General features: G+C 38.5%; 2 protein-coding genes across 2 annotated transcripts in view; one reads left to right on the top strand and one right to left on the bottom strand.

The window, feature by feature from the left end:
- Window positions 1-93: 93 nt before the first annotated feature.
- Window positions 94-5234, bottom strand: LOC101745938 (probable galactose-1-phosphate uridylyltransferase). The gene is made up of 8 exons (XM_004922221.5): window positions 5084-5234; window positions 4097-4260; window positions 3243-3370; window positions 2364-2441; window positions 1964-2116; window positions 1629-1704; window positions 1198-1417; window positions 94-359 (listed from the first exon to the last, which is right to left on the bottom strand). Exons 1-8 carry the CDS (start codon window positions 5100-5102, stop codon window positions 145-147), a joined length of 1053 nt encoding a protein of 350 aa, XP_004922278.1. The 5' UTR covers window positions 5103-5234; the 3' UTR covers window positions 94-144.
- Window positions 5235-12010: 6776 nt separating this feature from the next.
- The window catches only part of LOC101735954 (translational regulator orb2), a 72961-nt gene continuing 57187 nt past the window's right edge, over window positions 12011-27784 (top strand). Inside the window, exon 1 of the mRNA XM_038013764.2 lies at window positions 12011-12285. Coding sequence (XP_037869692.1) covers window positions 12070-12285 — 216 coding nt within the window. The 5' untranslated portion in view covers window positions 12011-12069. The remainder of the gene's footprint in view (window positions 12286-27784) is intronic.

Consider the following 27784-nt stretch of genomic DNA (forward strand, 5'->3'; position numbering starts at 1 on the left):
AGAAATTTTAACATCTTTACATACTTGAAGCCCATATTTTATGTACGGTAGTAAGTTGCGTTATGAAACAAAAAACAATATAAAGAAAACAGACTCGGTCAATATTTTTATTTATTAATTGAATAAAGCGCTTAGAGTCATACATCAATGTCTGTTTTTGTAATGTATTAAATGATCGCAATCTCTCAATCTCTTGGCGGCTTGTTCAGGGGTTAGGTCCCGTTGCGTTTGCGCCAGCATCTCGAAGCCGACCATGAACTTCTTGATGGTGGCCGATCGTAGCAACGGCGGCAGGTACAGAGCGTGAAGTAACCAGTGCGGTGAATCACCACGAGTCGTTCCCGGGCCCGTTGGAGCTCCTGTTTTGCACGACAATTAGGATTATATTAGTGTGATATGTGCCACTCAAAGTTCCTAAACTGACCGATATCGCACGTAATTTTCTGCTGCTGTATGTACGTAAGTAGAAAGTATTCAATGTATTTGTGAGCCCATTGAGTTTCCCGTCGCATCTTCTCAGTGGATCGCGTTTCTGATCCAGTGGAAGATTCGGCGAAGCACAGCTCTTGCTAGGGTTAGTGATAGTAACGTCGTCAGGTTTAAGCCCCCAACTAACTAACTCGGTGAATCTAGAATAGCCCCTTGAGATTGCTAGAATAAGCAGGGAAAAAAGTCTTTGTTAATTACAATGTGCGGGCCTGCGGTCCGCAAAGGTACAGTAATACCTTCTTAGCGGTCTAGTGGTAGGGAGTCTTGTGATTCCGCACGGGTAGGTACCACCACCCTGCCTGTTTCTGCAATGAAGCAGTAATGCGTTTTGAGTTGAAGGGTGGGGCAGCCATTGTACTGTAAAAACGGAGGCCTTAAAACTCATATCTCAAACTGAGTAGTGGCATTTACGTTGTAGATGTCTATGGGCTCCGGTAACCACTTAAAATCAGGTGGGTCGTGAGTTCGTCGCGAGCAATAAATAACTAAAATGTACCACCTATATTCTGCCGTGAAGCAATAATGCTTTCCGGTTTGCATGATAGGGCAGCTCTTGTACTATAGAACTGAGACTTAGATCTCAAGTCACGTCATGTTCTATGCATAATAACACATAATGAATCCTTTGCTCAACTAGCTAAAGTCTTTAAACATTCGGTAAATAAAACATACAGCCAATAGACATGTTTTAGATTGCGAAATATTAACCGTGCCATCCCATGCTGTACGGGAAGCTGCACTCGAACAAATTATCGTATTTCGTGTTCAATTGCTTCATGATTTCGGCTAAGCCTTTCTTCTGGGCGGGGTTCAAGTCGGTCAGCCGCTGTGGGGCACCGTTCAATGGTAACAGCATCGTTTCGTAAGGCCAAACCGCCCAGTACGGGACTATCGCCACCCATTCTGAATTTTTTAACACTATCCTCTCCTGAAAGTTCAACAGAATTCATATGTTATTTGAAAGATATTTGCGTGTATTGAACGAGCACGTGTTGAAAGAATTCGCTGAAAAAATAATAAATAAAAATTGGATAAAAATCGACGTTTCATGAAAAAAAAAAGAATGCAAGCTATTGCCAGTTCGTAAAAAAATACACTTGTTTTGTTTTTTATGAAGCCTCTCAACGGTGCAATCGTACCTTCAATTTTAATTCTTGTTTCAAATAATCGACAAGCAGAGAGTTTCCGTATTTTGCATAATATTCGCTTTGGCATCTGAAATAAATATCCAAAAAGTTGTGTTAGTAACAATATCCTAGTACCTACCATAATTTGATAGTTCATTTCCGAAAGAGTATTTTCTTAATTCTGATATAATTGATATATGCATTTAACCCTGTTTTTAAATTACAAATACTGTTTTCGTTTGAGCCGTCTCTGAGGAAACATTGAGATTTTAAAAGTACGTAGAGCCATGAAGACGGTTTTTTTCAGTTTTCGTGCGAAAAAAATAACGTGCGAAAAAAATTGTTACCTATCCTTAATCCTGGGCTCGTTCGGTAAGAAGCTGGACGCCCATATTTGACAGTGAGGATGCGGATTAGAACAACCCATAATGGCACCCTTGTTTTCGAATATTTGTACCCATGTATATCTTTGACCTAATTCGTTCAGTTGATTTATCCATCTGTGAATACAAAATGTAGGTTTTAACATGGAAACCAGGGATAATTGGAAAGGAGTTTTTCGTAAAACGTGGGATTTATTATTTTTCAGTATGGCAATTGGCTTCTTGCGACGTCATCCTTGGTCGACGCTCCTCACTTTCCCGCCAAAATGTCTACATACGGTTAAGTTGATTAAGACAAAATGCTGTGTTATTAATTTTTAGTCTTGTTAATAATGTTGTGAATTTTGATAAATATGGCGCTCACTCATCGATGACTTCTTCAATTTCTTCAACTTTCATTAGAGGTATGGTCATTGTCGAATCGGGATGAAAGCACATAACTCTGAAAAAAATAAATAATGGTAAATATTAAAAATGTGACCCATAACGTATTTTGTACGAAGAGTTTGTTCATGGATGTGGCATATTTTTCGAGATTTGTATTTTTCTTGCATAAGCCGGTAGGTCGGCGGAAAACACTGTTTATTTGCACATAAAGCCAAAAGATATCAAATTTAAGGAATTTTAAGGGTAACAAAAACGCTTTGATAGCATGTCGATTAATATAATAAATATATATTTTATCCTACTTTTCCTGGTCGGAATATTCAACCACATTAATAAAACTATTGTATTGTCATCGGCCATTTTCAAGTCAATCGGTCGTCTGAATTTAGTGAGAGCTATGTTCATAGGTAATTAAAAGATGTAGTTTAACAACTATAAAAAAGCGCATAAATAGAAAACATAAATAACAATTGATTTTATTAGGATCTTAGAGCGAACTTATAAAACTTATTGTGGTATCATCGGTTTTTGATGCGAGTGCAAATCAAATTAAAAGTTTGTCAAAATTGCATTGGTTTTATGATTCTATTTTAAAGATACAACACCAAGGTAAAGCGTGGTTGTTAAAAGCGTTTTAATCTATGAAGGTACTTGACAGTGACGTGGCGATCTTAATCGGCGCCCGGGGCCCAATGCCTCTTTAGCGTAATATTTTCCAGTAATCACTTAAAATAAAAATAAATATTATCCAGCAATTTTTTGTTTTATGAGCCATTCGGCGTCCCTTTCTACGGATAGCCCGGGGCATGATGCCCTCCCTTGCTCCTCCTCGCTATACCACTGGTGCTTGAGATACCTGCACGTTCCTTTGGCCGGTGCAGATTGGAACAATGGGTGTTCCGGTTCTGGAGGCTCTGGCACATCCTCGAGAAGCGCTGGGAAGTCATTCGGGAACACGTATGTGGATGTGTAGTCTGGGTTACGCTGGAAATTGAGGAATATTGAGAAATGTTCACGATTGACTTCCACCGTGAAGGAATAATATTTAATAAAATAAAAATCAAACTCGCAAAATTATTATTTGCGTAACTACTGGTAGTAGGACCTCTTGTGAGTCCGCACGGGTAGGTACCACCGCCCTGTCTATTTCTGCAGTGAAGCAGTAATGCGTTTCGGTTTGAAATGCGGGGCAGCCGTTGTAACTAGACTGAGATCTTAGAACTTAATATATCAAGGTGGGTGGCGCATTTACGTTGTAGATGTCTATGGGCTTCAGTAACCATTTAACACCAGGTGGACTGTGAGCTCGTCCACACAAATAAGCAATAAAAAAAAATTCATTAACCCATTACCGTTGTTCTTAAATTGTCTCTACCGTCCCATGAAATACCTATTAAGATTTTTTAAAACTAATCACGTTATTGTTTACCAAAATTTTATAGATTTGTTTTATTTAATCACTGTTTTGATGATTTAACCTCGCGGGCCGATAACACGTACAAGAAAACCAGTTCAGCGTTTTGCGATGAAGGAGAAAATATATCAAACCGTTATGTTTCTGGAAATTGCATTTTTAATGGTAGGTACTAGGGTTTTTGTGTTGAGTCGGCCATCTTATTTGTTATGGCGCGAAATACAAATGCCACTAGTGACAGTAATACACAAGATTCCTTTTCGCCTTAAGCTGTGGTGTACCATCTGAAATTTTACCTTTCCACTGGACCGTAAAGCACCAGCTCTGAGCGGATTGTTAGGGTCTGGAGGCTGATCTTCCGGGGCCGCTTCCGTCTGCCCGCTCCAAGGTCGAAGGCACCGATGCGGAGACACCAATACCCATTCGTCTTTCAGAGGATTGTACCTGATGTGCTGGTGTTCTGAGGGTTAATTGAAGACAGCCTTTTATTTTTCTCCGATGAACGATCACTCCGAAACTGCTTCATTGGCTTCTGATGGCATTGGTATGTTAAATTCTTTATGACTTTGATAAAAGATATCCTACCTAGCAGGCTATGCAAAGAGGGGGTGAGAGATTTTGATCTGGTACACAATAAAACACGAGAAATAAGCCGTAAAACTAGTTTTAATTACGTATGTCGATGACTCACGAAAACCGATGAATATACTGAAGTTTTTATTTTTTATTTAATTTTTTTATTCCTTAGGTTTGTGGATAAGCTCACGGCCCACCTGGTGTTAAGCGGTTACCGGAGCCCATAGACATCTACAACCTAAATGCCACCACCTACCTTGAGATATAAGTTCTAAGGTCTCAGTATAGTTACAACGGCTGCTTCACCCTTCAAACCGATATGCATTAATGCTTATTACGGCAGAAATAGGCAGGGCGGTGGTCTCTACCTATGCGGACTCACAAGAGGTCCTACCACCAACAACAAGTTTAGAAGTTGCAAAATTAAATAAATGATCCCAGTGAATAGTGATAGTCGTATCAATCGATTACGAGCGCTTGTCATCGAAACTGACAAAAAGCTTTTCAAAGCTCACCTTAAAATTGTTTCATTAATTAATTCGACGTAGTAAGCATCGTTATTTAGTCACTCACTAAAAATTTTAGTCGATCGAGAAGACACCAAAAACGTGGCACGTCCCTAGTGTTTTCGCGTTCTAGTGATTCACGATCGAGCTCTAATGAAATTTAATTAAAGATTTTCAATAAAATGTTAAGTCGATTCTAACCTGTTGACTTGAATTCCATTTTGTTTTAAGAGCACGTGCACTCCCTGCCAAGTGTGATGTTAGACTAGTGATATATTAATGAATCGAGATAAGAAAAGTAGAATATTAATATCCAGAGCGTTTGCTTCTGAGAGTATTTTGCCTAAAATATATTTGGTGACGTTTGGTTTTGACAATATTGCCAATGCGCAATTTCAGTCTTAGATTCCGCGCTTCGGTTGTTTGTACGTGTAATTTTCAATGCAAAAATCATTATAAATTTTTTTTGTTTTTATTTTTTTATTGCATAGATGAGTGGACGAGCTCACAGCCCACTCGGTGTTAAGTGGTTACCGGAGCCCATAGACATATACAACGTAAATTGAGTTCTAAGGTCTCAGTATCGTTACAACGGCTGTCCCGCCCTTTAAACCGAAATGCATTACTGCTTCAGGGCAGAAATAGGCAGGGTAGTGGTACCTACCCGCGCGGACTCACAAGACGTCCTACCACCTGTAATTACGAGAATTATAATTTAACGCTTTACAGATTTTTATCACACGATGTTATTCCTTCACCGTGGAAGTCAATCGTTAAGGTATCTATATCAATCTGTGGTACCTATCACACAGGGAAACCTGGATTGGGTCCGGATGACCGTGCATGATTTGGTTCCCAGTAATTGAAGTGAAACTTCTTTAGGCGTGTTGAGAGTAAAATTCAACTCGCGACAGATTCGTTACGGCTCGAGAGAAAAGATACAATTTAGGTCGAGCGAGAGTGAGAAAATAGACCGAGCGTCTCGCGAACAACTCGACCTGCAGAGAGAGAGAAAGCGAGCTAGGTCGTTTCTCTTATACACATTCCGTTTACGGGCGTCGGCCGTTAGATGACTTATTATTAGTTTCTCATTACTCCTGTAGATGGAGTAACATATTAACTATCTTTTATTTTATTTTTAAGCTATTGCATAGCTTTTATCGCGGGCTTTGAGTGCGGTGACCGAATCAAGAAATTCCGTAACAAAAATAAAACCTAACACCCCCCCACTCCGCCTACCATGTAGCTCGCGTTCAATACATTCACACGTTGCGCTTGTGTAGTGTGAATAAGCGTGCGGCGTGACGTCGCACTGAATGCGCATCATGAAAAGTCTGCCCATCTCTCTCTTGCGCGGTCTAGCTTATGAGTGTGAAGGGGACAATTAATGTTTTGCTTTTTGTCTTATTTTAATATTGTTTTAATATTAAATTATTATTGTCTAATTATAAATGCGTAAGTTGATAAAAAGATGCCATGCAATAAGCTTTACCGCGGCAGTCACCGAGTGCCACACGTTTTTTTATGAAGGATTTCAAACAATATATTATAAATGGTGAAGAGGTCCTTTCTATTATACACAGCATTCCGTATTAAAAGTGAAAATGAACAGACATTGACAGAAACAGTGTCGACAGCCATCACAGAGGCTACGACGCTCAGCAAGCTGCAAAATCAAATGAAATTGATACATCTACTTAATAATCTTTGCCAATATTGAAGTTAGGGGTTATAAAACATCGTATTCTCCATTTATCGTACAACATAAAACAATAAAAAGATAAATAAATCGTGAAAACTTAATTTTCGGATTAACTATTTTATAAATTTGTAAGTATATCGTATATCAGAGAGATGACGCGTTAAATTGCTACAAAGGGCAATATGGAAACTCTGTCATAGCTTCTTCTTCTTTCTGCTCTGATTCCTCATTATACGGGCTTGGCGCAGCATGTCTTCTCATCATGCTGCATAGGGATTTGGCATGAGTTATCCGACCGATATCAACTGCCGGATATCAACTCTTAGGTTATATCTCCAGTAGTATATCCACTCCGACGTGCCGTAGGGATGGAGTCTTCTGTTACTTCTTTTAGCGTTTCTTTTACTTCATACGTCTTTGGTTCTATGCTTGCACAATAATCATAAATATTTACAATTAAATTTAGATTTTCATATGCCAGCTTGCATTAGAAGAGAAACCTTTAATAATAATTAGACACAAAAGTAAGTTCCTAACGAAAACGAAACAAACAGAAAGGCTTGAAAACATTTTAGCCGACTTCAAAAAAGATTGAAGTTCTCAATTCGATTGTATTTGTGTTTTTTTTTTGTTTGTCACCTCAGAACTTTCGACTGTGTGAAGTGATTTCGATGATACTTTTTTTATTTTAAATTTGGACCAGTTCTGAAATTGGCATCTTTGAGAAAATCATTTAAGTCTTAAATTTGCACTAAATGGACTAGTAGAATAGTCTAGAATCGACGCCTTGAATTAAATTGAGGAGTGAAAGGCTATTTGGTTTAAGCGACATTTCGCTTAAGACGCGACAGTTACTTTGTAATTAAAAAGTCCGTTTTGTTTGGTATTAGCATCAACAGTTCGATGTTTTGAACGCCAATTAAGTTTATTATGTAACTATACTTGAGACCTTAGAACTTGTATCTCAAGGTGGGTGGCGCATTTACGTTGTGGATGTCTATGGGCTCCAGTAACCACTTAACACCAGGTGGGCTGTGAGCTCGTCCAACCATCTAAGCAAAAAAAAAAATTCTTCCATTCGAATTGCTAAGAAGCGTTTTGTGTTATGTTTTTTTTAAATGTCTCTCCTGTAAAGTCGCAAAAATGTCGCCTAAGCCTGTTAATTATACCTTTCACCCTTCGAAATAGATTCTGAGCTATTTGTACTGTCGCAAAGCTGTTTGTTGTTAGTTTGCGTGAAGGCCTTTCGAATTCCCACTAAAATTCAGCATTGCAGTATACGCTTCTGCGGTTGCAATGCGCGAACATTTTTTTTATGTAAAACAGCGCCATCTAGTGATACATTTTTAAAGCATTGAAAAACGAACTAATTGCTTTTAAATTTGTGATAGTAAAATTAATAGGGAAAGGTCTCTTTTAACAATAAATTACCGTTAAGTGATTACCGGGGCTCATAGACATCTACAACGTAAATGCCGCCACCCACCTTGAAATATAATATATACCGTGTTTACTGCTTCACGGCAGAAATAGACAGGGTGGCGGTACCTACCCGTGCGTTACTCACAAGACGTCCTACCACCAATAATGTTTATCGAAATTATCGCCCTCATTGTGTAAATTTTATAATTTTTCTGAAGTGAATGAATACCCTTTTGGGACACATTAAAGTAATCACTGGCCTCAGAATACAGAAAAAAGTTTTTTCTGTATTCTGAGTCACTGGCGCTATATTAAAATTTCACCACTAACATACAGAGGTATTTGTAGTTTTATAAATAGCCCTACCTATTTATAGTGTTTTTTGTTAGTAAAAAAAACATGCGTGCAATTCACACGTAGTAGAAATTTTAATGAAACCTCCAAAAATGTTGGCTTCAAGATAATTTGTAGGGTTTGGTAATGATAATATTGATACAAAGTTTGATAATTATTTTACATTTTATTCGTATGTATTACATAGATTTATTCTGAATGTATTAAGTACGAATATTAGGTACGAAGCAGAGCACTTAAAGAATCACGAATATAAGAAGAACTGTATAATGCCTCCTATCTCATTTCCTCTCACGTTAAATCTTATGAATTTATATGTCTGACTCTTTTTACTGTCGCTGTTCCGTTTCAACGGCTTTCGAATCTCAATATAATGCTAAAGAAGTTTTCACTTAAAAAAGTAAAAATTTATTTTAGCGCCATCTAGTAACAACACTCGGAACCATTTAAGAGTCCGGAAGCAAACACCGCTTACACCCCATCAGCTGAAGTAATGATTATCTCATCCTATATTTATGCGTATGTATGTTTGACCGACTGACTTACTTAGAAATTTGGTATTCTCAGCCTTCGTAGGTACTGCAATGCGCGACGGCTGTTACGTCACGACCCTCCCCTATCGGACATGTAACAAAACGCGCCTTCGCTGCCTTGGAAAATAAAGTGATTTTATTATAACTAGTTAGTGGTCCCCGGTATTCGAAATTCGACTATAATTGATTGAAATTATAATATTGTTACACTATTATGATCTTATTGTCAAAGACTATTATACTTCTATAATCACAGATTTCGCCAAGACTACACTTTAGACAAAAATTAATAAAGACAAAACAATAATTTATTCTCAATTTGACCACATACCTACTATAACTGACAGACTGCAATAAGAAAAGTTTGACAATAAACAAATAGTTCGCATGCGTGTGTGTGTCAAATACATGGCAGTGTGTGTTATGATTTTTTTATTCATTTCATTTATTTTTTATGCATAATTTCATAAAATATTAACATTCTACACTCTTTCTCTATATTCTCTATAAGTGTGGAAATTTTCATACTCCTCCGTCCGCGCAATTTTCGTAAAAAGGGATACAAAGTTTTTGCTTTACGTATTAATATATAGATATTAACTACAAAAATTCTTTAAACGAGCTTTTATTTTTCTCGGCACATATATGAAATGTTAGAACGGGTATTTAATTTATAAACTTAAAATACACAAATTACTGTATTAATTTTGAAACTTTAATATCAATGTATTCTTTGATTGCAATCCAGACCAGGGTTAGGTATGGTAGGAATAAAATGGCACTATATTTTTTATTTATTTTATTGCTTAGATGAGTGGACGAGCTCACAGCTCACCTGGTTTTAAGTGGTTACTGGAGCCCATAGACATCTACAACGTAAACGCGCCACCCACCTTGAGATATAAGTTCTAAGGTCTCAAGTATAGTTACAACGGCTGCCCCACCCTTCAAACCGAAACGCATTACTGCTTCACGGTAGAAATAGGCGGGGTGGTGGTACCTACACGTGCGGACTCACAAGAGGTCCTGACACCAGTCATATTCTTGTCAAATACGTCAATTGCAGCGAAGATTACGACGTACAACCTAACCCGACTGCATTTATTGCCGGATCTTCTCAGTGGGTCGCGATTCCGATCCGACGGTAAATTCAGCGAAGCTCTACTCTTGCTTGGGTAAACGTTAGCAAGTTTCCTTAGGCCTGACTGTGACCTCGTCCATCAATCAGGGTGAAGCCAGAATAACCCCTCTAGTCTACTGGCAGATATGTGGCCACAAAAAGAAGATGTAGCGTATTAAGCCAGCACAAGTAGTTACCTGATCTAGCATTAAGATAGAATTATTTATTTTAGATCCTCTTGAACCTTAATCAGAAAAAAAAGATAAAAATTGAGGTTACACAGCAAGCCGCGTAGTATTGTGTCCGTCAGCCCGAATCTTGATATGACGACTGTGCTCGTTCGATTAGAAAGAGACAGAAATAAAGAGATTTGCCGACGGAGAACGTTAGACGTTTTCGTTACGTAACGATTTCTACTCCTACCGCAATCCACATTTCTTCTTTTTTCTCTACCTTAGCTGATAGTCTTGAGAGACTATTTCAGCTGCGCCTTAACGTGTAGATGAGCTCAAGGGACTCAAATCGGAAGTATTGCTAGCACTGGCCCTAGCCAGAGCAGTGCTTCGCTGAATCTACCACCGGTATCGGAAACGCGACCCATTGAGAAGATCCGGCGAGAAACTCAGAGGGCTTAGCCGCAATCCACGTTAAGGAAAAAAACGTTTAAAAAATTGTGAAAAATATAACAGGTATATTGAAGGAAACTTATGGCATACCTAACGCTTCAAGTTTTAGATAAAGATAGAGAGAGAATGCCCTATCTCATTCCCGCAAAGCAAGATCATCACGGAATTAACCCACTTAACTGTTAAACCAATTCTTATAGGATACTTTTTTTTGTTGTATGGTCTAGAAAATTAGGGTTTTTTTTTATTGCTTAGATGGGTGGACGAGCTCACAGCCCACCTGGTATTAAGTGGTTACTGGAGTACATAGACATCCACAACGTAAATGCGCCACCCACCTTAAGATATAAGTTCTAAGATCTCAGTATAGTTAGAACGGCTGCTCCACCCTTCAAACCGAAACGCATTACTGCTTAACGGCAGAAATAGGCAGGGCGGTGGTACCTACCCGCGCGGACTCACAAGAGCACCTGCCACCAGTAAAAGCAATTATGGAATGGACAGCAGCATTCTTTGAGCGTCATACCAGGGTGCTGCGGTCACCAGGCGGCGTTTACTGGTGGTAGGACGTATTGTAAGCCAGCATGGATTAACTTGAGACACACAGCAAGAGGCAATGACATTATTTCCCTACCTATTCGTTGGTAGCCTAAGGGACTATTCTAGAGCTACGCCTGAACGGGTAGGGCTCAATTTGAGCGAGTTTACTAGCTAGCTCTAGTAAGGGCAGTGCTTCGCTATATCTACCGTCGGATCCGAATAGCGACCCATTAAGAAGATCCGGCGAGAGCCCTAGATGGATTAGGAACTCATGCCAAATTCCTATGCAGCGCGATGAGAGTGCAGCCTGCGCTGACCACACAAATTATGACAAGAAGAAGAAGAAGCAGCACGTAATGAAACAAAAACAACAGCACCAGTTTCGTTCATGGTGTGCATTTCAGTATCAATGTTATATTTATTTAGTTATGTACACACAGAAAACAAGACACAGTACAGAGTAATAGGACAATTATGTACAAAGGCACTGCTTATTTCTTTGAGAAATCTCTTCCAGCAGACCTGCGAGAGGATAATGATGAATAATAATAAAAAGTGATAATACTTGATGTGATAATACTATTATACTAATATCGCTGACGATAAAAACTTATTTACCTACATTTCTTTCAGCAAATTCAGATCAGCTGCCAATTAATTACTTATTCGCCAGCCCCATACAGAAGTTTTTTTTTTGTTTTTTTTTTTGTCATACCAAAAACGTCTTTAGTGAAAGGAGAGAAAAAAAATAAACGAGCGAAAGAGAAAAAAAATCGGGTAGCTTTAACGCAGTTGCGCGCGCACTCCGATCGACCCAATAGATATGTGTTATCGTGTAGTCGCGGAGTAGCAAGCAGTGTTGGCTAGGCCGCCGCCACGGCCGGTCTTAGATGGGCGAGCTACAATATCCAGGCGCTGCCAGCGTCACGGACGACGAGAGGCAATACCGCGCCCCGTTCAGGCGAGCGCCCCAGTACAGGTGGCCAGCGCCCGCGCCCCCACAGCCCTCGGCCTTCGCCCCGTGGCGTAGAGCGCCCGCTCCGCCGCGACCGCCCGACTACAGACGCAGTGCGTCTTACCCAGGAAAGCCTGATGAAGGATTCCAGGTAAAGTCACGTTTTAAACGTCATTTCAAACATTAATGGAGTCACTCAGAAAAATATCGAGTTAGGGCGTTTTCAGTTTTTTTTTTTAGGCAACTAATCATAATGTTTCGTGACGTGATTTATCAAAGTAACGACAAAATTTTTACGTTGTTTCCCATTGGTTTTAACACAATAACATTACAAATTTTTTTTTTATCGTTTCCACTATACTATAATATTGTAATGATTACAATACGTATTCGTATGGGTGATTTTTCTCTAAAGTTTCCGAGTTTTCCGCGTGGATGTGTGGTTTATTTGTCCACGTCACATCAGATACATAAAATGATACGCCATGAAATGGAAAATTAGAATTACGTACGTAGCTTTATTGAATGAAAAACGTATAGTGTCAAATGAAAAATGCAACGTGATAATTAAAAGGTTTCCCCACCGGCCGTGAAGCGGCATGTAATTTTATGTTTTATTATTGTTTCTTTGACAATAGATTGTTTGCAATTTAAAATGTATGGTCGGTACGATTGGTTTCCGACGCGATATTTCGAATAAATAATTATTTAAAAGCCTTTATATACATTTAAGTATGCCTTAAAGAGAATTAACCTAAATTTTGTCCTTAAGAATTTTAAAGATCTGAATTTTTATTTCACAGAGAAGTGTAGCGTCAAATTTTTATTTATTTAAAATCATTTTGTTGCAAAATCCACATGGAATCCGCCTTCAAAATTAAATTCTATCTTAATATTGATGAAAATTTAATTACGAATCATATTATACATAATTATTGATTTGTTATAGGTATCTGAAATGTTGCTAATAGCTGCCTATTTTCTTTTTGAAGCAGCGAAAACACAGTTTCAGTTGCATTTTTAGTAGATTACTGGCGAAAATTAGACATAAAAAATTACGTTATTCATCTTAACAAAAAATATATTAAAATCATCGTAGTTACGTAATAATTGTGTTATTTAAAATGTTTATTACGTTAGTTTTTTTTTTTTTTTAAAAACGTAAAACATAAACAACAATTGCTTGGACTGTCAGCAGTTTTTTTTTATAAAACTCAAAATCATTGTTAGATGATGTGTAGCTACAATCTTCAGACGGGTGTTGGGATGACGTAGGAGACATCTCTCTATCTCACTCGCACTTTCACGCCGTAACATCAATTCTTAACCGACTTCAAAAAAGGAGGAGGTTCTCAATTCGACTGTATGGTTTTTTTTTATATTGGTTACCTCATAAATTTTGACTGGGTGAATCGATTTTGATGATTCTTTTTTTATTAGAAAGTTGACGCTTCTCGTGTGATCCCATTACAATTTAGTTCAGTTCTGATAATGGTATCCATGAGAAAATCATATAAGTCTTAAATTTGCATTAAGTACGTGCGCGACAAATAGATGAATAACTCAATAACTCAATATCACACCAACCGATTTCGATGATTATAATTGTTTTTAGTGTATATTCATTTGTTTTGGAATATCTTTTTTTTTTCTATTTCAAGTCGGCTTTTGTTAAAGCATGTCTATTTACAAGTATATTAATTGTAATTGTAATGACGATTAGATTCAAAAAACTTTGCAATTCATCGATTTCCAAACCGAAATTTCATTTTCCTACCAACCTTCAAACAAAAGTTGGAGCACAAATAAATAATTACAATTTTGTGTCTTTGAATTTAAATGGCTGTTGTATCGTTTCTATGCCTGTTTATCTTAAAAATAGATAAAAGTTTTTGTTTTTAATTAGACTATATATTAGTTTTCGTATATTTTAACCGATTACATACCATCATTGTTACATCGATTATGATTTTTTAAATTTATTTTAAAGATACACTTACTGTTCAAGGTTCCGTTTTTTTAATTAATTACGACATGAATAAGAAGGTGGTTCCCAATTTGACGGAAATTTTTTTTTACGCTGTTCACTTCTGAGGCTAAGAAGTGTTTTTTTAAAGTGAGCCGATTTTGTTTTTTTATATATTTTTATATATATTTGAAAACAACTGATTTTGGTACTTATCTTCTGGGTCCCATTTAATTTAATAAATTAAAAAATAATAAGATCCCATCAGTGGTCTTTGAATTATCTTTAATAATGCATACAAATGTAGTCTTCGACTACATAGGTTCAATCAAAAACATCTTTATCATTAATGCTAATTAATTAATATTACATGTATTATTAATTCATAATTTGAAAAAAAAATTGCATTCTGCACTCCTCCTCTATATTCTCTATAAATGTGGGAAATTACATACTCCTCCGTCCTCGCAATTTTCGTAAAAAGGGATACACAGTTTTTGTTTTTACGTATTAAATCCTATATATTCGTAAATATTGTATAGTCAACGGTCCTTGACGCGTGTGCTAATTTTCTAGTTCATTTGACATCTTGAAGTCAATGGAAATGACGTTCATAGATTTTGTTACAAACAAACATACATACCTAATGAAAACATGATAAAAATCCACGTTTGTCCTACAGAGCCCAAAAGATGGAGTACCTACCAGTATAGGGGAGGGTGATGGGAGAGATATGCTCCTCACTAAGCGCTTTACTCTCCCTCCTTTGCCTTTTCATGAGTTTCTGTCTCATGTGAGGCTTGGACGTTGGTTGTTGAGCGACAGGAGATTTTCGTCAGTTCGACTCCGTCGTGCCCCGTCCTCCATCCCCAGTTGAGGGCGGAAGTCCGGCGATTTCCTCCTGACCAAAAAAAAAACTACTAGTGTAAAGAATGCACCCCAACTATAAGTGATATTGGTAGCGTGTTTAATACACTAGCGTCTTTGTTTTTGAATAATGATTGCGTACGGTCTCCGTGGAGAAAACCGGATAACTCACGTTGCCTGAAGCGGTCACCGCCGTGAGAACCACCTTCTAACCCATAGACACAGACCACTGAGTTTCTCGCTGGATCTTCTCAGCAGGTCGTGATTCCGATCCGGTGGTAGATTCTGCGAAGCACCGCTTTTCTTCTCCTACCTTATCGCTGGTAGCCTAAGGGGCTATTCCAGTTACGCCCGGACGGGTGGGTGATCTCATGGGCTCAACCTGAGAGAATTTGCTTACACTATCCCTAGCAAGAGCAATGCTTCGCAGAATCTACCAACGGATCGGAATCGCGACCCACTGAGAAGATCCGGCGAGAAACTCATTGGGCTCACTTGGAAGGGCCAGTGTTTGCAAATTCTCTCAAGCTGAGCCCGTGAGGTCACCTACCCGTCAGGACATAGCTGCTTGGGCTACTAGCAAATAGATAGGGGTTTTTTTACGCTTACTTGGAACGTAACTTTGAAAGACAAACGACAGTAGACAGGAATGCACCACGATTCATAAGTGTAGTAAGAGCCGTGTAACGTGATGTCAGAAAATATCAAATATTATTAGACAAATAAGTTAATAATTACAATTAGAATACCATAATACGTTCATTTCTTATAATAAAAAATGTTGTAATGAATTTTTAATTACAATTTACAAAATAAATAGCAAAACTGAACACTTGTATTGATTAAATAAAGGTGTGACCTCGTACGGTGTGTCTGAGAACTCTCGGCTAGATGTAGGTCGGATCTGTGTCTGTTTGTGTACGAGAAGAGCTCGGGATCAGTACAGAGCTGTAGAGGACTGTGTCTATAGTAGTGTGGTATAGGACCCTCGGCTAGATGTAGGTCGGATCTGTGTCTGTTTGTGTACGAGAAGAGCTCGGGATCAGTACAGAGCTGCAGAGGACTGTGTCTATAGTAGTGTGGTATAGGACCCTCGGCTAGATGTAGGTCGGATCTGTGTCTGTTTGTGTACGAGAAGAGCTCGGGATCAGTACAGAGCTGTAGAGGACTGTGTCTATAGTAGTGTGGTATAGGACCCTCGGCTAGATGTAGGTCGGATCTGTGTCTGTTTGTGTACGAGAAGAGCTCGGGATCAGTACAGAGCTGTAGAGGACTGTGTCTATAGTAGTGTGGTATAGGACCCTCGGCTAGATGTAGGTCGGATCTGTGTCTGTTTGTGTACGAGAAGAGCTCGGGATCAGTACAGAGCTGCAGAGGACTGTGTCTATAGTAGTGTGGTATAGGACCCTCGGCTAGATGTAGGTCGGATCTGTGTCTGTTTGTGTACGAGAAGAGCTCGGGATCAGTACAGAGCTGCAGAGGACTGTGTCTATAGTAGTGTGGTATAGGACCCTCGGCTAGATGTAGGTCGGATCTGTGTCTGTTTGTGTACGAGAAAAGCTTTGGATGAGTACAGAGGTGAATCAAGCTAAAAAAATCCTGAAGTCATCAATATTAATGTAGAAAAACTCATTAAATTCCAAAAATAAACTGTATCATTGGTAATGATCACGCAACCTGCTGGCAACACCGGTATTGTCATCGTTAATTCGAATGTTCGCATAATTTTTAATGTTGCCATTTGCACGTCCGACGCCGGCTGAAAATGCAAACATTCGCCGAAAACAATAGCGTTGTTTGTAAATTTTTTATGCTTTTCCTTTTTTTTTATTTGTAACTGGCGGCGGGACTCTAGTAAGCACTTTGAGTGGAACATCAAGAATGAAATTATTTTTGTTCCATTTTCTACGTACATTTGTTAGACATTAGAAAATTTTAATAAGTAAAACGAATTGTATATTGTAAGGGGAGAACATCAGCAATGTAGCCGAAGCAATTAAATATGCATCATAAAAGATAGTTCGGAAATATTTTATTTTTAATTAAAAACAAAACAAGTGATTTTTTCACTAATATTCCAGATAACTGCAATACTTGTAGGCAGCGGCTTGGCTCTGCGCCTGGCATTGCTGAAGTCCATGGGGCGACGGTAACCACTCACCATGAGGTCTGCCTACAAGGGCAATAAAAAAAAACCAACATTATTCGCGTTCATTCGCATTTAATGATTCGTTTGATTATTTCATACAGACTCTTTAATTTTTATTTAATCTTTACTTAATACAAACACTTTTTTCCCACCTATTCACTGGTACCCGAAGAGGCTATTAGAATTACGCGCGGATGGATACGTGAAGGTGAGCTCACGGGCTCAACTCGAGAGAATTAGCTAACACTAATAACACACTATATTATAGTCCTAGCAAGAGCAGTGCCTCGCAGAATCTACTACCGGATCGGAATCCCGACCTGCTAAGAAGATCCGGCGAGAAACTCAATGGGCTGTGCCTATGGGGATCCAAACACAAAATGGATATAAGTAGTTCCAAGTCTCTCTTTTTAAATAACTACCCACAGGCGGCCCTACCACCGGTGCAGGGTACGGGCGCAGCTGCGTTATGGGTCGCCAGCAACTTTCAATGAACGTGTCACATTTGTACCTTATACCATTTTGACCGCGTGCTCATCAGAAGGCGCTAGGGTAGTAGTGCATACCGGCGTTACTCGGACTAGAGGCGCCTTAGAAACTACCACTCTTATGTCCCAAGCCCAATGAGTTTCTCGCCGGATCTTCTCAGTCGCGATTTCGATTCGCTCGTAGATTCAGCGAAGCACTGCTCTTGCTAGGGCTAGTGTTAGCAACGTCGTCGGGTGTGTGCCCCGTGAGCTTACCTACTTGCTAGGTTACGCTGAAATAGCCTCTCAAAGCTTAGGTAGGAAAAAAATGCCGAAGATTCTGATAACAAAATACTGCGATGTGCCCTACTTTGTTTCCCTATGCGTTGCATCCGCGGCCCAATGACTTGTTCCGGCTAGGGCCGGAGGGGAAAATAAAATTAATTTAAACGAAGCGATCGACAGTAACTATGATGATTTCAATGTCAAAATAAATATCAAACTGGTTGTAGGACGTCTTGTGAGTCCACACGGGTATGTACCACAGCCCTGCATATTTTTGCCCTGAAGCAGTAACTCGTTTCGGTTTGAAGGATGGGGCAGTCGTTGTGATATACTGAGACCTTAGAAATCATATCTCAAGGTCATATATAAAAATAACAATACTGTGACTAATACTGGTGGTAGGACGTCGTTTTAGGCCGCGCGAACGCGTTCCACCCATTTCTGCCGCGAAACCTCAATGCGTTTTAATTGAAGGGCAAGTTAGTCTTTGTCCCATAGAACCGAAACTTAGAATTCGCATCTCAAGGTGGATGCGGCATTTACTTTGTTGATGTCTATGGGCTCCGGTAACTTGAGCAGAGATGCGAATGTTGCGATGGATGTGTGGAGTAACGAGAATGGATAGAATACGGAATGAATATGTTACAGGAAGTCTGAAAGTTGCATCTATGACAGAGAAGCTGAGAAGTGCGCGTTTGGGATGGTATAAGGAAAATGAGGTTTTTAAGAGAGTGTTAACTGAATGAATGTGGAAGGATATAAAGGAAGAGGCAGACCTAAGAAGAAATGGATGGATGGCTCTTACAGAGAAGAGAGGAAGCGAAGAAATGGTATATGATAGAGGAGTATCGAAGGAGAAAACATGTTACGCCGACTCTAGGCGACTGGGAGAAGGGGAGGAGAATTATAATGACTGAATGCAGGTAGTCGATGATTAGTATTTGCAACTAATATGACTGGTACTGGTTGTTCCACGGCTCTTGTTGGTTCTTCTAAAATATAAAGAAATCACTTAAAAACCAAGCTGAGTTGACCTACATTGTCTGGTCGTGTTTCAAGGCGACTGAATCCACCCTGCTCGGCCCGTGTGACCCACTTCCGCAATGCGGCGTCCCCATTGGCTAAAGCTACGACAGTGTTGCCGTTTTTATAAATCATGTTCTTTTTTGGTAGTTTTATTTATTTATTTGCAAGTGTTGAAACAGTTTATAAAATTACTTTTGTTTTTTTTTCGTACAGAAATAGGTTCTATTTGATCAGAAGGGCTGAAATAGATTGGAACGGAGATTGCACATAAGTCATTTTGATTTTGTAAAACTAATTGGTGGTGCGCATTAGCGATTATAGTTGAAGTCGATGTGTGTTTAGAAAAAAAAACGCTTGTAAGCGGATAGGTGATTGGTTACTATCGCCCATGGACGTCAACAATGCTAGGTTCAGAGCCAATCCGCTATCTGACCTATAAACATTACTAATGTATTTTATATATTAACAATTTCAGTATACTTGTGTTTTCTTGTGTGTGTGTTCCGGGTAAAGAAATTTCCTTATTTCGGGCCGCTATGCGCTGAAGTTCGTGATAGGCAAATCCGCGTTGCTTATCTAGTGAGCGTGCTATAAATCAAAACATTTGAAATTACGTTTTAACTACATAGTTTTTATTTATCAACAACATTAGTCTTATCAGGGACAGAGAGGGGGAACGAACAATCAGTGTGTGGTTTTTGTCAAATGATAACGGGATAATTTTTTATTTATTACGTTTTTGTTTTTTTGTTTTTTTTTTTTTGTTTAATGTATAATTTTAAATTAAATTGGCTTTTTAAGTACCTTTTATTTAATAGTGCTGTTGGCTGAATTATCGCTTGTAAGCTGAGGCCTATGTGTATAATGATATGGAATGTTCTAAAAGTGGTTAAACAATAACAAAAGATTTAATTGCGTTTTCTGTACAATATTAGGGAAACAACATTTAAACTCTTTATTTTCCACAAATTATTATTAACAAAGTATTCTTGAATTAAATAAAACTGGACTCGTCTTTTTTCTCAACGACAGATAGTTCAGTCACAATATACCTTTATATAAGAAAAATCCTTATTTAAAAAAGCTAAAAAGTATTTTTGGAACGAAGTTCCTTACGGGACGATACGGAGGGGTACCCTAACCGGGAAAAAACGTCCGTAACGTAAGATTTTTATTAGTAATGAACACAGTGTACGACTTAACTTTGTAATAAAATACAAAAAATAATATATATTTTTATCATTCATTGACCACGATCTCAGAGCTTTCGTTTGCGCAATACACTAACTATTATGCAAACAACCGTGAATGAAGTGTACCACAATAAGTTCGCACGTTACCGAATGACCGTGGATTGTTGCGAAACCTCCAGTTTTATTTTCTTTATACCTCGAATAGTACTTAAAATTAATATTTTTATAATAAGGAACTTCGTTCCTATCCGGTGTCCCACGACACCACAAATCTTTTTTTTTTTATAAAAATTAGTACATAAAAAAGGTTTTATTTACATGTATATCACGATAGCCCATATAACGATATATCTACAAGATAACACAACATTTGTTTGACCCTTTCACTGCCGTGTAGGTCACTGGTGTCCTACGCGGCGCACTCATCTAGATCTTTTTACTAAGGCGCTGGAATATCTAGTAGATACTCTGGTAAAGACGAATCCGCAGATACTGAGAATGAATCTGTTTTTGAGAAACCTAAAAGACTAAAACATACATTAAAAACAAAATAAGGCAAAGCTTAATAACAGAAATCGACATACCTACTTAATTACTTCAGTACGCCACGAAGGGCATTGGTGACCTATATGACAGTCAAAGGAATATGAAATACCAACTTCATTAACACAGTTATTAGACTCCTGCAGCTCTAGCTCTAGGAGCAGGTTTATTTTTGCATAGATGGATGGACGAGCTCACAGCCCACCTGGTGTTAAGTGGTCACCGGAGCCCATAGATATCTACAACGTAAATGCGCCACGTACCTTGAGATATAAGTTCTAAGATCTCAGTATAGTTACAACGACTGCTCCACCCTTCAAACCGAAACGCATTAGTGCTTCACGGCAGAAATAGGCAGGGCGGTGGTACCTACTCGCGCGGACTCTAAAGAGATTCTACCACCAGTAATACCTAAGAAAAAAAAAAATACAAAATGGAGTTAATTGAAAATTAAAATTTTTTCGTTAAATTAATTCGCTTGTTCCGCGCTCTCGCTCGCCCAGGTTCAGGCGGAACGTGACACTTTTTCGTGCGTGCAACCGGTGTTCATCGATTTATAAGACTTTATCAAGTCAAAAAACCATCCGGATAGTCAATCTTCCCGTTTGTCTGTACGTCCAAGTCATCGATTATACTAAATTTGGAAACGTATCCAAGAAACATTCGGAACAGAATGGCTCATACGTAACAAACACATGTAGGTCTTATCTGTTCGGAAAGAGTAATAACCGATAATGTTGCAAATTTTTGTTAATTTGTTCACGAGTCAACGAACAGAAAGTCGTATTCTGAACCCGAATAGTCGTGCCTCGAACAAATATATGATATAGTTTGTTTGTTGTTTGGCGGGTAGTCATCATGCAACACAAGATATTTTTGACAGATTTACTGGTGGTAGGACCTCTTGTGAGTCCGCACGGGTAGGTACCACCTCCCCGCCTATTTCTGCCGTGGAACAGTAATGCGTTTCAGTTTGAAGGGCGGGGCAGCCGTTGTAACTATACTTGAAACCTTATGTTGTAGATGTCTATGGGCTCCAGTAACCACTTAACACCAGGTGGGCTGTGAGCTCGTCCACCCCTCTAAGCAATAAAAAAAAGGATGCCTGAATCTCGCTAACAACATTTTCAACATAAGCTTGCATACAGGACCGTATATAAACTTAATGCCGCTCCTGGCCACCGGAAAAAAACACTAATATATATTTAATTTTTCAAAATTAAAATACCTAGTTTATTGCAGAAACTTTATTATATGTTATATATTCCAAAAACATAAATAATTATTTGTTTTTTTTTCTAACAATTATAAATTTGACACTAAGGGTGACTCATAATTATAATACATCAAAGAAAAAACTAATTACATTTCTTTAATTTCAGAAAATAGAAAAATCGATTATTATTTTAAATCTCCAAGGAAATAAATTGAATAAATTATTTTGATTATTACGTTTTACCAAAACTGCCAAAATTATAATTCACAAATAATGGATGAAGTTTCTTGAATTATCAATTAAACAGATAATTAGTAGAATTAACTAATTATATTGAGTAATCTTGATAAGACTAAAAAAAATTGTTTTTACTTTCAAAATTTTGCCGCCCTAAAAAATTTGCCGCCTTGGGCACTTGTCCCGACTGACCTTAGTGTAAATCCACCATTGCTTGCATATGTACAAGCTCCGAACAACAACATTCGGGTTCCCCGGATCTTCTCAGTGGGTCGCGTTTCCGATCCGGTGGTAGATTCTGCGAAGAACTGCTCTTGTTAGTGCCAGTGTTAGTGACACTCCCGGTTTTAACCCCGGTGAGCTCACCTACACGTCAAGGCGAAGCTGAAATAGCCTCTCAAGACTATTAGCATAGGTAGGTTTGATAAAAAAACATTCAGACCATCGGTCTGTCGAGCAATATCACCCGCTCGGTGGAAGATCTTCTCTCGGCCGTTAAGCCTTCCACAAGCTATGTAATTAAACTCGAAAGCGCAGCAGTTGGTACCCCTGATGGGATTCGATTCCCGTGTTGGGCAAACATTCGTGTGACTGACTTATTCGGTGTTTTTCTGGGTGTTTAATTTCTTTTATGTATTTATTTATTTTTATGGAATTAAAAAAACTAGAGGTCCCGCAGTAGTCGAAATTCGACTATAATCAATTGGAATTGTAAGTTGGTACACTATTATGATTGTTTTTATACTTCTATAATTACAAATTTCGCCAAGACTACACTATAAAAAATATTAACAAAGGCAAACAATATTTAATCTCAATTTGACAACAGACGTCAAGAACAAAGGTTTAACAATAAATAGTATGCACGCGTGTGTGGCCTATGTCCAGCAGTGCGCAGATAAAGGCTGATGATGATGCGTGTGTGCGTCAAATACATGGTATGTAGTGTGTGTAATGTTTTCTTTATTGATTTAATGTATCTTTTATGCATTATTTAAAAAAAATATTAGCATTGTGCACTTCTTCTCTATATTCTCTATAAGTGTGAAAAATTTCATACTCCTCCGTCCGCGCAATTTTCGTAAAAAGGGATACAAAGTTTTTGCTTCACGTATTAATGTATAGATTCTTCTGTGCGTATATATGTAACTGAACTCCTCCTGACAGATTTTTGTGTGTGTGTGTGTGTTCAATTGAATTCGAGTACGCTTTAGTTTTACATTTCGGTCCACTATATAGGTGTTGCTTTTATTAATTATTAATTCTCATTTCAAAAACACATTCGGATTTTACGCGCGTGTACAGAGCAACGTCTGTCGTTTCCGCTGGTATATATGTAAATATATAATGATATGGAGTATTTTCTTTTACTTATTGCTTAGATGGGTGGTCGAGCTCACGGCCCACCGGCTGTTAACTGGTTACCGCAGCCCATAGATAACTGCAACGTAAATACCGCCACGTATCTTGAGATATGAGTTCTGCTGTCGGCTGTCCCACTCTTCAAAAAGAAACGAATTACTGCTTCACGACAGAAATAGAGGTGATGGTATAACGCAAATTATAATTTTGTGGGTTTGATTTTTATTACACGATGTTATTCCTTCACCGTGGAAGTCAATCGTGAACGTTTGCTATGTCCGTATTTCATTAAAAAAATTAGAACTATAAACGCAATAAGTCTTTTTAACATCAACAATGAAACTAAATGCATAATATTACCATGCGATCGGCGTATAAATATCAGCGTCCCTCTCTACCACACAAGGTTAGAAAGAGACGAACGTCACACTTAACTCGTAGCCTTGGAGCGATAAGGCGATGCTGAAAATTATTTACAGGTATGTTTTTGTGTGGACGCTTTTGTTTGAGATTTAGCGGTGGTCGGGCACGCCGCGATGGAATGTGTGATATTTCATACATTGCGGTTTGAATACTGGGATGATTTGGAGTTAGATTTTTGCAAGGTGATACCGGTGATGTGCCTATGGGCTCTGGGAATTGAGGGTTCGTATATTCCGCGAGACAGCTAAGTCGCATTTCTAGAGCATCGTTCTGATTTGAAAGTTGATGAAACGAAAAAGCGACAGTAAAAAGAGACAGACACATAAATTCATAAGATTTAACGTGGGAGAAAATGAGATAGAAACAGTGTTTCTTATATTCGTGGTTCTCTTTCTCATGCAAAGGGATTTGGCTTGAGTTTCTTGAGGGATTGAGACCCTTGGGAGTATATCTCGTAATATTCATTGGATGCTCCGATAGAGGGAGCCTATTTCTGTTTCTTCTTTGATGCTACTTCATGCATTACTGGTGGTAGGACCTCGCGTGAGTCCGAACGGATAGTTATCACCACCCCGCCTATTTCTGCCGTGAAGCAGCAACGCCTTTCGGTTTGAAGGGTGGGGCAGCCGTTGTAACTATACTTGAGATCTTAGACCTTATATCTCAAGGTGGGTGCCGCATTTACGTTGTAGATGTCTATGGGCTCCAGTAACCACTGAACACCAGGTTGGCTTGTCCAACCGTCTAAGCAAAAAAAATATTCCATAATCCGTTTTTAATTATTGTATACACACATATGTATATAAATTTAAATCCAAACAGCGTCTTTGAGCACAATAACAAAATTTCTATTAATCATACATTGCTAAATAGCACACCCTGTAATTGACGTATAATCCAATTTAAGTCGACCTCTACGTACTGGAAAATTGTTTTGATGTAATAATATACGGGAGCTCGTCATTAATGGTTAGTATTTTTTAATTTACTCATTAGGAGTGGTCAAAATAACTAACATCTTTAAAGTAACTACTAATTAATATAATTGATTACAGGTGGAAAATTAAAATTCCACCAAGAACAACAAGAAAGGTAATCCTAAACAATACCTTAACTGTACACGAAATTAAAAAAAAGACGTGTGGCACTCGGAGACTGCCGCGGTAAAGCTATTGCATAGCATTTTTTATCAACTTATGCAATTATAATTAGACAATAATAATTTAATATTAAAACAACTATAAAATAAGATCCGGCGAGAAACTCAGTGGGCTAACTTTCAATGAATCTGCTACATTGTGAGTATTCCATTTTGATCGCGCACTCACTAGAGGGCGCTACACGGGATAGAGACACGCCTTAGGATGCTAGTTCTAACTCTCATTCGCCCAGATTCAACGGCTTAGTTAGTTTATTTTTAATGTCACTCCAATCACTGAATGAGTAGTAGGAGTAGTAATAAAATTCTTCGACTCCTCCTCCTTGCGTCGGTTTCCTCATTACTGAGGGTCGTGGTCATGTCCTTGAAACAGTTTAAATGTTTCTCTGTCCATGACTAAGCGATAGAAAATGGCACGCCCAACGCATTGTAATGTGATATAATTTTCTATTTTACAATTCCGTTTGTTGCCGATAGATGGCGCTTGACGCAAAAGCTGAATCGCGCTATCGTTGTGTTACCCACCAAATTATATCACATATTTTGATAGTATATAAATCGGTGTTTAGACTTCTTACTTTAAACACTACACAAGCGCAACGTGTGAATGTGTTGAACGCGAACTACATAATAGGCGTAATGAGGGGTGGAAGGTTTTTTTCGTTACGGAATTTCACGATTCCACTCTCAAGCCGCGCTCAAGGCCCGCAATAAAATCTATGCAATAGCTTAAAAAGCTCACTCAGCTGTAATTAATAATAAATCATGATTAATAATACCAAAAGGATCTTAACGAAATCGTCTAAGCGAATTCATGAGAAATTCGTCGGAGAATCATAAAATAGGTTATCTCTAAGCACTTGTGTGTTACGACAATATCGTTATCGCACAGTGATAACGCGGCCGTGTCTCGTCTGCATATGTTTCGGGTTTGAGTCTGTGGGGGCTACAGGCTGCGTCCCCGGCATAGCTCTTTATTTATTTATTGCCCTTGTAGTCGGACGAGCATACGGCCCACCTGATGGTGAGTGGTTACCGTAGCCCATGGACTTCAACAATGCCAGGGACAGAGCCAAGCCGCTGCCTACCGTTAAGTATCCACAAACGATCCAGACGTGCGCCACGATCTAAAAATTAGAAAATTCATTATCAGTCCCCTGCTAGATATAGGCATCTCCAATTGCTCACCATTGCTGAGCAGGATCCTCTGCTTTTCTCATCCAGCTCTCGCCAGCCACCCTGCATAGATCGTCACTCCACCGAACCTGAGGACGCCCTGCACTAGGTTGGCCAATTTGCGGTAAATTGGGGTTTAACAAATGGTTTGAAGTCGCACAAATGGTTTGAAGTTTTAGACTGGTATTAAAAGCGATTCTGTGTCTATAACCCGCCAAATAATGGCTCTACACTGACATTTCAATTCTTCTTTATAATTAAAATCTCAGTTAAAAATTCTCTGTATGTAGGATAACATCAAAACAGTCATTACATTCTTATAGGACATGTTTTGATACCCAGATTCTGATGTAAAATCATATAGGTATCGTCAGTTCGTGGTTTAGTCATTCGTCTGTCAGTAAATATATCGATTGTGGCAGAGCTAATAGTCGTGATACCCTAAAACCGTCTTTACTCCATTGGAACGAATGTCTAATTCCTTCCTTTCAGTCGGGACTCTGATGCAAAGATAGACGAATCACTGATTTCAACAGACTTTCTTCTTCTTCTTGCTCTTGTGTCTCGTGAAGCCTCATTAAGTTAAAGCAACATTTCCTTTTATCATGCTGCATAGGGATTTGGCACGAAGTGTCTGACCGGCTCCTCCTCAACCCTCCTCATGTTATATCTCCCAGTAGTATATCCACTTAACGTGCCGTTGACAGGTACTTTCTGTATCTTCTTCTAGTGTTTTTTTAACTTTCTTTAATTATAATTTGCGTAATTACTGGTGGTAGGACCTCTTTTGAGTCTGCACGGATAGGTACTACCACCCCGCCTATTTCTGCCGTGAAGCAGTAATAACGCGTTTCGGTTTGAAGGGTGGGGTAGCCGTTGTAACTGTACTGAGATCTTAGAACTTATATCTCAAGGTGGGTGGCGTATTTACGTTGTAAATGTCTATGGGTTCCAGTAACCACTTAACACCAGGTGGGCTGTGAGCTCGTCCACCAATCTAAAAAATAATAAGATGAATAAAAAATTTACAGTATTTTTTTAATTTATTTATTCCAAAACAATATACCACCGTATATTATCCGTTAGTATGTATTTTCTTTTCAGTTTTCTCATTTTAACAAACCGTATATATTCAATAAAGCGATTCAAATTTAGACATTATTTTATTAAGGATATTTTAGTAAATTTTCTTTAATTGAAGCCGCACCATACGTCTTTTTAAATATGCGAATGTCTTCATTTAAAACAAATCTCCAACGACACTTTCTGCATGATTCCTTCGGAACTCCATCATGTTTATCAGCGCTCGAAGATAAGAAAATCTTATCTCCATCTCGTGTTTTATCACGAAAACCATTTTTTTTTGTACATCTAAAACGCACATATTTGCTATAAAACCTTTCATTTTCTGTGGTTAAACGTTTATCGGTATCTTTGGCAATTTTTTGCTTAAAAATTTAGGCGCCAATAATGTTCTAAATTACAACCTGCGATAATATTTGACGAAGCGAAATCAGTCGCTTGATTAACAAATTAAAGAAGTGTACCGATTAGACAACCATTTATATGGCTAGTATTGTG

This window comes from Bombyx mori, chromosome 11 (genome assembly GCF_030269925.1).
Source record: "Bombyx mori chromosome 11, ASM3026992v2".
Lineage (NCBI taxonomy): Eukaryota > Metazoa > Arthropoda > Insecta > Lepidoptera > Bombycidae > Bombyx > Bombyx mori.

Excerpts from the sequence above, each read along its gene's own strand:
- LOC101745938 (XM_004922221.5), bottom strand. Across the intron at positions 2,442-3,242 it reads CCGGCCAAAGGAACGTGCAG|AGTTATGTGCTTTCATCCCG; the intron begins GTATCTCAAGCA and ends TATTTTTTTCAG. Across the intron at positions 1,418-1,628 it reads AACAAGAATTAAAATTGAAG|GAGAGGATAGTGTTAAAAAA; the intron begins GTACGATTGCAC and ends TTGAACTTTCAG.